At 44.2% G+C, this 11,623-nt stretch overlaps 1 protein-coding gene across 1 annotated transcript; it reads right to left on the reverse strand.

The window, feature by feature from the left end:
- Nucleotides 1–276: 276 nt before the first annotated feature.
- LOC140708978 (uncharacterized) lies at nt 277–3,718 on the reverse strand. Its single transcript, XM_073006223.1, is given in 3 exon segments — nt 277–1,874; nt 1,876–2,109; nt 2,798–3,718. Coding segments are annotated over 3 exon segments (945 nt in total). The 5' UTR covers nt 2,878–3,718; the 3' UTR covers nt 277–1,243.
- Between the last annotated feature and the right edge of the window lie 7,905 nt (nt 3,719–11,623).

Consider the following 11,623-nt stretch of genomic DNA (forward strand, 5'->3'; position numbering starts at 1 on the left):
GTGAAACGCATACTCAAGACTCTTTAAGAATGGGCCACTGATAAAAATATACTAGTAACTTGTGTAACATTTCATAGATTTTTTTCAAGCACAGCACGATAATTAATTTGCATCAGGCTTTCCAAATTAGAAAAGCTTCACTTATAGAACTTCTTTCCAGTGGGAGTTTTCACACGGCTTTTCAAGTAAATGTTAAAACTGAAAATATTCTTGCAGTTTCTAAACTGTTAGAGTTTTAACCCTGTGTACGTTCTTGTATTTACAAGGTCCAGCCAGCTACAGCGTGCATTTTCATATGTCCTTAAGTGGGTATGAGAGAAATGAAACACTCAAACATTCTAGACATTCATAGGGTTTTTCTCAGGAATGAGCTGACATCTTCAAATGGAATTTACACAAGCAAAGGCCTTACCATAAATTTAAATTCAAAAGCCTTTTCTCCACTCTGAGCCCTCCCAAATCTTCAGGAAAATCTGAAGGCTTGACCACATTTCCTACATTCTTAAGGTTTCTGTGCAGTGTGAGCTCTTTCATGTTTATGAGGGAATGGGAAAGAGTAAATGTTTTACCACATTTCTTATATTCAAGGGGCTTTATTTATTTATTTATTTATTTATTTATTTTTGAGATGGAGTCTCACTCTGTCGCCAGGCTGGAGCGCAGTGGCACAATCTCGGCTCCCTGCAACCTCCACCTCCTGGGTTCAAGTGCCTCAGCCTCCTGAGTAGCTGGGATTACAAGCATATGCTACCACACCCAGCTATTTTTGTATTTTTAGTAGAGACGAGGTTTCACCATGTTGGCCAGAATGGTCTCGATCTCCTGACCTCGTGATCCACATGCACAGGGCTTCCCTCCAACCCCCTGTGGCCTTTTATGTCCTTGAAAAAGAACTAAGACAACTGAAATGTGCCACCATGCCCAGCTAATTATTTTCTTTGTTTTTGTTTTGAGACGGAGTCTGCCTGTCGCCCAAGCTGGAGCGCAGTGGTGCGATCTCGGCTCACTGCAAGCTCCGCCTCCCGGGTTCACGCCATTCTCCTGCCTCAGCCTCCCGAGTAGCTGGCATGAGCCACCGGGCCCAGCATTATTTTATTTTTTGTAGAGACAGTTTCACCACGATGCCCAGGTTGCTTCACATTGTTTTAATCCAGGCTGGTTATGAACTCCTGGGCTCAAGCAATACACACACCTTGGCCTCCCAAAGTGCTGGGATTATAGGCTGAGTCACTACACCCAACCTCTATAGCATGACTTCTTTAGTGGCGCATAAGGTAACTAGAACGAGAGTGTAGGCTTTACCGCATCTCTTACATTCATAGGGTTTTTCTCCAGTATGAATTCTTTCGTGGAGGTGAAGGGAACTGAGGCGATGGAAGGCTTGGTCACATTGTTTACATTCATAGGGTTTCTCTCCAGTATGAGTACTTCTATGGTTACAAAGGGAACTCAAACGACTAAAGGCTTTGCCACATTGTTTACATTCATAGGGTCTCTCTCCAGTATGAATGCTTCCATGGTCATGAAGGGAAGTGGAACAGCTGAAGGCTTTATCACATTTGGTACATCTCTCTCCAGTGTGAGTCCTTTCATGCATCTTAAAACAAGAAAATCTGAGTGTTTTCCCACATTCCTTACATTCGTAGGGTTTCTCTCTAGTGTCAGTTCGTCCATGTATTAGACAAGAACCAGAAACAGTGAACGCTTTACCACATTGTTTACATTTATAGGATTTTTCTCCTGTGTGAGTTCTCTGATGTCTTTCAACTGAATTGAGAAAATGAAAAGCTTTCCCACATATCGTACATTTATAAGCTGGATTTCCACTGTGCATTATCCTGTGTCTTCTAACACCTGGAACAGAAACAAAGAGTCCCACACTGTTCACATTTATATTGCTTCTCTCCATATGTTTTGTATCCTGAGTGAGCTAGGATGTGCCTATTAAGGAGGGAATGATGTACAAAGACTTTTCCACAAATACTGCATTCACATTGTTTTAATCCAGTAGAAATGTTCTCATTCAGATCAAGATTTGGAATGTGGCTGACAACTTGTCCATACTGACTACCTTCTTTGCTTTCACGCAGTCCCTGTGCCATATGATTTCTGTAAAAAAAATGACAAGCACATTATTATTGGTTGGTGTAATAACTTTCTACTCATTCATAGGTCCTCGACTTACACTGCTACCAATACTAGGGAAAATGCATTTTTGTTTTGTTTTGTTTTTGTTTTTGTTTTTGTGCCACGACTGAATTATTTGAAAGTAAAGGGGCTACTACTGAAAACACAGCTACCACCTGCATGGCTATGACCAAAATAGTAACATTCATATACACAATTTTGTAGTACTATTTTCAAGTAAACTGTTTTCCAAACACTGACTGCTACAATGATGTACGTTACATTTTGGGTGAAATTTTTCTAAAAGGAAATGAATTTCAAGTGACTCTTATTTGCTTTGATTGCTTGTTTTTAAATTCATGACATGCTAAGATTCCTTCAGAGGACTTTATTTCCTCTTCTCAGTGCAAATTATCTTGTATCTTTCCCAAGTTTTTTGAAGTGATCTTCAATATTCTGGTCTTTCCGTTTTTTCCTAAAATGCAGATGCACAAAATTATCATGAATTATTTCAAACTATAGAAACATTACTAGATTTCATGTTCATTGTACACAGTGCCCATGCCTGATTTATTCACCAAATCATTCCCTTGCCCCATTCCAAATCACAAATAGCACTGATGATAGGGAAATACTTCTGTAATTAAGTGAAATGTGTTGTCATTCTTACCTACAGAAGCCAGGTTCCTGCAGGTTTCCTGCATCACTTCTCTGGAGAGATTCTTCTGAGAAGAATCTAGCAAAGCCCATTCCTGCTGGGTAAAGTTCACAGCCACATCCTCAAAAGCCACGGAGTCCTAAAACATTCCACACATGTGGATAGAAGGATGAGTGAGACTGAGAGCACTGGGAATGTATACTCAATTCATAAGCTGTTTACATGATTCTAAAATTTCCAAGCATTTATTCTATGACTTGATTGTCACAACTCTTACTCTGTTCACACATACTCCCTCCCACACAGCAGTACTAATGCTAGAATTGAACTATTCAAAAAGGCAACAGCAAAGTAGAAACGCCCATCTCATTAGAGAATCCAGGGAGTAAGATTACGATATGCTGCTAGGAGTTACCTTTTAACTTCACTTTGTACATTTCTAGTATCTGTCATACTAAAGTCCTACCTGATGTGCATAAGTGAGTTAATATTATCAGTCCTGAGACTACTTATTCTTTAAAATACCTGCTCGCAAAATTCAATCTTTGTTTGTATTAGGAACTTACATTTTGAAAGGGATTCCACCAACCCAAGTAATAAGAATGACTCACTGCATCTAAATGGCTTATGCAGTATATTTTCCAAAACTTCTTCTGCTGAAAGTCTATTATTCTGTGTCACTGCAGTGGTGCTTAGGGAACCAGACACAAAAACACAGTCTGAACACTAAGTGTTCAATGAATTTCCCTGGTAGACAATATTTTACATGTGCTGTCACTTGCTAACTGTGGAAGTGAACCCATTCCACGTGATTACACCAAGAGAGAATAGGCTTATTAAATTTAATTGAGTAGTAAATAAAACCAATAATTGATATTTAACAATACTAATACAACAATTTTTCAAATTTCTATTGCACAATATCAAGGCAGAAAGGAATAAGAGGAAATAGGACACATGCTTTTTAAAATGACATTAATGTCACCACTTCCAGATGCTATTCCTATGAAACCACATAAATTCCCAAATCAGGTAGTTTTAGGCAAGAAAAGCTACTCTTTCGTATGTAGTAAAGATAACCAATGTCTAATCATTTTTAGTCATCTAAAAAAAGAGTGATGGCTTGTCTAACATACTTTTAAGATTTTCATACAAAAATATTCAGGACAGCACAGTGTTAGCAGAGAGATGAGCAAGCAGACCAAAGGAAAAAAAAGTCTTAATGACCCAGCATCTATATGGAAAGTTGAGGAATGATAGAGTAGGCACTATAGAATAGAAAAAGAAATTACATGCACTTTACAATATGAGGCAAACCAGGCTGGCACCTACTTGGGAAAATGTATTGCATTCTTCTCTATTCCATGAACAATAATCATCTTATTATATATTCAAATACAAAAGATAAAACCAGAATACTTTCAGAAGTCACAGGAAGATTTTTTTTTAACGAAGATTAGGCAGAATTTTTTTATGTAAGAAAAAAGTGATAAAGGAACAGACCAACTCAAACATATTAAAGTTTAGGGAATAAAAAGAAAATAGAGTGGGCCAGGCATCGTGGCTCACACCTATAATCCCAGCACCTTGGGAGGCTGAGGCAGGGGATCACCTGAGGTCAGGAGGTTGAGACCAGCCTGGCCAACATGGCAAAAATCCCGTCTTTTTGTTGTTTGTTTGTTTATTTGTTTTTGAGACAGAGTCTCGCATTGTCCCTTGGGCTGGGGTGCAGTGGCAAGATCTTGGCTCACTGCAACCTCCACCTCCCGGGTTCAAGCAATTCTCTTGCCTCGGCCTCCCGAGTAGCTGGGATTACAGGTGCCTGCCACCACGCTCAGCTAATTTTTTCGTATTTTTAGTAAAGACAGGGTTTCACCAGGTTGGCCAGGCTGCTCTGGAACTCCTGACCTCATGATCCAACCACCTTGGCCTCCCAAAGGGCTGGGATTACAGGCATAAGCCACCATGCCAGGCCTAAAACCCTGTGTTTACTAAAAATATGAAAATTAGCTGGGTGTGGTGGTGGGTGCCTATAATCCCAGTTACTCGGGAGGCTGACACAGGAGAATCACTTGAACTCGGGAGGAGGAGGTTGCAGTAAGCAGAGATGGCGCCACTGCACTCCAGCCGGGCTACAGAGCAAGACAGCATCTCCAAAAAACAAAAAACAACACTCAGACACCCAGATAAGAGGATACACATGTGTCCACTGTCATAAATTCTTCACCAAGCTACAAGAGGGGAACTGACATTTTGGTGAATCTTTATAAATCATCAATTTATCTATCACACTTTTATTTCACCAGTAGCATTTACAAAGCTAAGTCCTACAATTCCATTTGAAATTACCCTTTAAAAGAACAGAACTTTAAAACTTACTACACTCACTCTGGGGAAGAAATAAACACGAATTTTTAGCAAACGAAATACATCATTTTAACTTGCCTCTTTGGAAATAGTATTTTTATCTTTCAAGCTGTACTGACAAAATGTATCTTACAGTCAGTGAAAACCTGAAACTCAAATAAGCGGACAAGCCTTTTCAAGGTAATAAACTCAGGGAGAGGCAGTGCTGACTCCAACGCAGACCTTTCTAAGTGTCACGGCAGGCCATTCTATCCCTTAGGACACCCATCCTGTTCAGTAAAGTACTCAATGACTACCTAGGAGGCACTGGCACTGCTCTTTGTCCTCCTGTGTGCCTTAAGTGCATTTTAATATTCAGGTTCTTGCACATCCTCTCTGGGGTGGGTTTTCCTTGTCCTTTGGGATGGTTTTTCTCTCTTCACAAGTCTGAGACAAGCTAGAGAGCAGAAATCATTTCTGCCTTTTCCTGTCAATATCACCATCCCATTGGCAGACCGTCAATGTGTCTCCGAGGAATAAAAACTCCGGCTGGAGGAATAATTTTAATGACCTAACTTTCATGGCATTACATTGTATTGTCCATTAATTTTAATGTCCTAAAATTTTAATGACCCTAACGGGTCACCATTTTAGATGAAACTATACCAGGAGATTCCTCTAAGGCCAAGAGCATCCAGCTGCTCCCCTGAGAGACTCTACCCCTACCTCAGGCTGTCCTTGGGGATGAGGTGACCCCGGGGCTGATACTCACTAGACCCTCCAATAGACATGGCCACTGTGGGTATCCTGGGTCATCCCCAGACAGTTCTAAAATGCCAGGACTAGGAAAAGACAGGAGAGTGGCTGAGGACACAACACCCTGTCAAGTTTTCACGGGGGGACCTCAACCTAAAGACATTTTGGTCATATGTACACTTAGGAAAGATGAAGAGAGGCACAAAGATTTTTTTTTACAGTAGAGTGTCAGATGATTTATTCTCCGCTTTCCTCTCATGTAAAATGTTTGGAAACAGAAAAATATTTTGGCCAAGGTGCCTCACGCCTGTAATCCCGGCGCTTTAGGAGGCCGAGGAGGGTGATCAATTAAGGTCAGGAGTTCGAAACCAACCTAGCCAACATAGTGAAACCCTGTCTCTACTAAACATACAAAAATTAGCTGGACGTGGTGGTGGCGCCTATAAGCCCAGCTACTTGGGAGGCTGAGGCAGGAGAATCGCTTGAACCCGGGAGTCAGAGGTTGCAGTGAGCTGAGACTGCATCATTGCACTCCAGCCTGGCGACAGGGTGAGACTCCGTCTCAAAAAAAAAGAAAAAAAACATATATATATATATGTGTGTGTGTATATATATGTATGTATATGTGTGTGTGTATATATGTATGGTTTGCTTCCTCATTCACCTTATCAAAGCCTCTCATTTACGCCCCTCCCGTGGACCCCAAACCACAAACCATGGCTGCGGTACCCGGTTTATGAATCGCATTTGCTCAAACACACCGTTTAACGTTTTAACAAAGCCTCAGGTTAATTTTAGGGGGAGAAAGGTGGGACTGGAAGCTCCATGAACCACAGCTCCTCCCACGCTGGAACTCCGCACACCGGGCCGGGCTCTCCCGGATCACCCTCCCGTGGTCACCGCACTACCTGGGTGGGGGAGGCGCGGGGTTCCCGAGAGGGCTCCGGCCGGCGGAAGTGGTGCCCGCAGGTACAGACAGGACGCAGGGGTCCCGCTGCCCGCGCCCCCCGGTCCTGCACAGAAGGGGACTGAGGCCCGGCTGCGCGGCGGCGACTCGGTCCGCAGGTTCCGCAGCCCATGGCTGGTTCCAGCAGGTTTCACCCAGCCCTCTTCCCCACTTCCGGAAGCCAGGCGCAGTCCACTCACCGTTCCTCGGCTTCCCGGGTGTCCCGGGGTCAGCTAGGGATGTCCCAACACCCGCAGGTCACAGGGTGTCCGAGGCTGCTGCAGAGCCACCGGGCCTCCCAGAGCCAGGAAGCAGCAGCGGAGACTCACAAGAAGAGCCTACCGTGGGGAAGGCGAGACAAAGCGCCCGCCAGCCGCATCCCGGAAGCCGCCCTCTCCTTTCCGGCGGCGCGCCTGATTGAGGGGTCCCCACCCCAGCTTCCCTGATTGTATGGGGCTTCAGGCCCCGCCCCCTCAGGCCCTGAGTGACAGGAGATTGCGATCTCACGTGAGGCTGGATGTGGCCAGAATGATCGTTTTGGCCTAGGGGTTTGTAGGGGGTGCGTCCTTCCTGCGCTGGGATCTGACCACGCAAGGAGCACATTCGCATTTAACCTCCTATACAAGGTTATAGCTATTTGTGCATAATATATGTGTAAAATTGCAAGCAATATAGTGACAATTCTGTAACTGCCCAGTGGGTTCACCTTGCCCGCTACCTAGACAGAGCCGATTTCTCAAGACGGGGGGAATAGCAATAGAGAAGGAGTAATTCACGCAGAGTCGGCTGTGCGGGAGACAGGAGATTTGATTTATTTTATTTTATTTTATTTTATTTTATTTTATTTTATTTTATTATTTCTGAAACAGAGTCTTGCTCTGTCGCCCAGGCTGGAGTGCAGCCTCGGAGTTTTATGATTATTCAAATCAGTCTCCCTGAGCATTTGGGGAAAAGAGTATTTAGAAAGTTTATTTTGCCAAGGTTGGGGATGCTTGTGCATGACACAGCCTCTGGATGTCCTGATGACAGCTGCCCAAGGTGGTCAGAGCACAGCTTGGTTTTGTTGGAGATAAATGCTCGGTGACGCAAAGTGAAACCAGCACTTAAGCAAAAGTTTTCTCAGCAACGCAATTCACCTCTGCGGAAGCGTGCTGCTGGCATCAATCACAATCGCAAGAGCGCACGGAACAAAGGAAAGCAGGGGTTTTTATTCCTAATGCAATCCCTACCTCTGGCATGGGCTGGGGCCAGACCTCAAGATCTAAACTGACCCCGTTGGCTATTTGTGAATACTTTCCCAAATAAGGAAGGGGGAAGGGAGTCGTGAGTTACAACGGTGGGGGTGGGACGTGTGGTTTGGAAGGGAGAAATGGGTGCAGAGCAGGTAACCAAGGGAACAGATGTGAGTTATTGATTAGAACTGATGGGGGGAAGGTTGTTTACAGTAACTAAGGGCAAGGAGGCATGGAGAACAAGAAAGTTGAGTTCGAGAACAAAACACAAGAACGTTAACATGCCAAACCTTGGAAGAGAAACTGACTGTATCTGACAGTTTTACACATTTTAGGGAGACAGGAGACATCAATCAACATATGTAAGATGAACACTGGTTTGATCCGGTACAACCTGAAGCAAAAGTGGGTCAACTCGAAGCCAGGAGGGGGCTTCCAGGTCACAGGCAGGTGAGAGAGGAACGGTTGCATTCTTCTGAGTTTCTGATGAGCCTTTCCAAAGGAGGCAATAATATATGCATTCTTCTCAGCGAGCAGCGGATGACTTTGAATAGAATTGGAGGCAGGTTTGCCCTAAGCAGTTCCCAGATTGATTTTTCCCTTTATCTTAGTGATTTGCGGGGCCCAAAATATTTTCCTTTCCAATTTCCCCCTTTTGTTTTAAAAATATTTTGGAGAAAGCATTTTAGAAGAAAATCAGTCTCTGGTGGCAGGTTTTGTCTGACTTCTCATGGAGTAGCTGAGATTACAGGCGAGCGACACCACACCTAGCTAATTTTTTTTTTTTTTTTTTTTTTTTTGGTAGAAACGGGGGTCTCCCTCGGTTGCCCAGGCTGTCTCTGGTGCCCAACGCAGGGCTCCCTGTAATCTCTACAAATAATCCAGTGAAGGAACACCAGAGCGTGGAAAGCTGAGGACGACCGACAAAGGACTCTCGAGTAGGTTTTCACTTCAAGCTCTAGGGTAAGGAGGGCGCTCGGGGAATTCCAGGGAAACCTCGGGAAAATGTGGGTCGAGCTGAGAGTAAGGTCGCTAATTACTTAAGCCTTGTGCAGCAGTTACTGCGCCACGGAGGGGTAATTGTCAGTACCCAAAATCTCACATCTTTGTTCCCTCTGGTAGACAAGTATTCTCCTTGGTTCCCAGAATATGGAACCATGAATGTAGAAGATTGGGACAAGGTGGGATCAGACTTAAAACCAGCACAACAAGAGGGCCGCGATATTCCCGTCTCTGCTTGGTCTGTGTGGTCTGCAATTAAAACAGCCCTGGAGCCCTTCCACACTGAGGAGGAGAAGGAGGATTTTCAGGATGACATAGGAAAGTTGAGTAATCAGGAGTCTAATTATCAGCTAAGTGAACCTTGACAGTCTCGTTTAAAAAAGGGCGAGAAACGGGAAGGTATGTATGCTAATCTCCAAAAACTTACAAAAGAAACTGCGCCACCTACTGCGCCTTTAGGGGAAGGTCTGGAATGGCCACCCCCAGGCCAGCCTCCTGAATATTTGGAAGGGGAGCCTGAGGCCCACGCCTTGCGGCTCCCATTGTTGCAGGTCCCGCCAGTAACTATGGCGAAGGGAAGCTTCAGGCTTGTCCAACAGCCAATTAGGATGAGGGAATGATCTAGGCTTGCCCACCTGTTAATTATGGTAGAGGAGTGCTGCGAGCGGGTCCAAATACAAATTATGGCACAGGGACAATCCAGGCATCCATTCGCCAGGCACAAGAAATGGGGGATTTGAATGCTTGGCAGATTCTGGTAATTATTTCACCAGCTGAGGAGGCTAGAGAACTTGTTCAAGCATGCTGGGAGCCATTTCCTTTTAAAATATTAAAAGACTTAAAGCAAGCAATTGGACAATCTGGGCCAAATTCCCCTTATGTTCATTCCTTGTTACAATGTGTGGCTTATAACAGACGTTGAATACGTATGGATTGGGAGGCATTAGCCCGATCCACCCTGTCCCCCTCTGAATTTCTCCAATTGAAAACCTGGTGGACGGATGAAGCAACAAATCAGGCAGAAATGCTCAAGCCCAACGTCCCGTTAATATCACCCCGATCAATTGCTTGGAATCGGACAGGCATGGGGTACTCTAAATCAACAGATGGTAATGGGTGATGAGGCTGTTGATCAGCTCAGAACTACATGCCTAAGAGCCTGGGAAAAAATTCACGACCCTACTACTGCTTATCCTTCTTTTCACACATTTCAACAGGGTCCAAGGGAGCCTTATCCTGATTCTATCGCCGTTTGCAGGATGCGGCTCAAAAGGCTATTTCCAATTCTCATGCCAAGAAAGTGATCGTTCAGCTGCTTGCTCATGAATATGCTAATACAGAATGTCAGGCAGCAATTAGACCTATTAAGGGAATGGCAGATCTAAATGAGGAAAAATCTTTAAGTGAATACATTAAAGCCTGCGATGGCATTGGGGTGCACTTATATAAGGCCAGCCTCCTTATATAAGGCCAGGGGGAGAGAGGGGGATGCTATTACTCCCCATATCGTGGGGGGTTTCTCACCCCCTGTGATGTGGATTGTAACAGTGAGGGGGAGAGAGGGGATCTCTATTACTCCCCTTTACGATGTGGATCTTAATAATTACTCCCCCCTGAAATGTGTGTTCATTATTAGCAGTCTCTTTTCTTCATGATATTAGGAAAAATTTCACAGGTTATGTGTACACAGCCTGCGATGGGAGAAAGATTACCATCCTCTGCACCTCCCGATATTAGGAACCATATCACACAATGGGTGTACACTTTTCCAGAGATTTGAGGTAATGTCTTCCTGTTTTTCCCTGAATATTCGGAGACATATCACAGGGCGGCTGTACACCCACTACTCTCTTGGAAGGAACATCGTACTTTACCTACTGGAAATTAGGAGCAATATCACAGACGGGGTGTCAAGCCACTGTCATATTGGAAGTAATATCATACTCTTCCCCACAACTTATGAGGAACAATATCACAGGGGGGTGTGTACCTTCTCCGGTAGTGGGAGTAGTACCGTCATCTCTTCCTTTAGATGACAGGAACAATATCACAGGGTGGGTGTACACCCCGTGTGTTTTTGGAAGCAATGTCATTCTCTCTTCTTCTAGGTTTTCAGATTCATATCACAGGCAGGGTGTACACCCCTTGTTGTATTGGAGGGAGTCTCATCCTCTTTCAACCTGCATCTTTAGAACAATATCCCATGGGGACTGTCCATCCCTTCAATATTGGTACTAATACCATCTTCTCCTTTCCTGGATATAAGAAACAATATCACAGGAGGGATGTACACCCCTTGCAATATTGGTAGTAACATCACCTCTCCCTTGTGGTTATTAAGGACAAAATCCCAGGGTGACTGAACGGTTCCTACTTTATTGAGAATAATATCCACTCACCTCCTGGATATCAGGAACCATATCACTGAAGAAGTGTCCACCCACTTCGATATTGTCAGCCATGTCATCTTCTTCCCGCCTGGATATTAGGAACGATACCCCGGGTTTGGGGGCGGTGTACACCCACTGCAATATCGAAAGTAAAATCAGCCTTTTT

The sequence above is a fragment of the Chlorocebus sabaeus genome, chromosome 18, assembly GCF_047675955.1.
Source record: "Chlorocebus sabaeus isolate Y175 chromosome 18, mChlSab1.0.hap1, whole genome shotgun sequence".
NCBI classification, from domain to species: domain Eukaryota; kingdom Metazoa; phylum Chordata; class Mammalia; order Primates; family Cercopithecidae; genus Chlorocebus; species Chlorocebus sabaeus.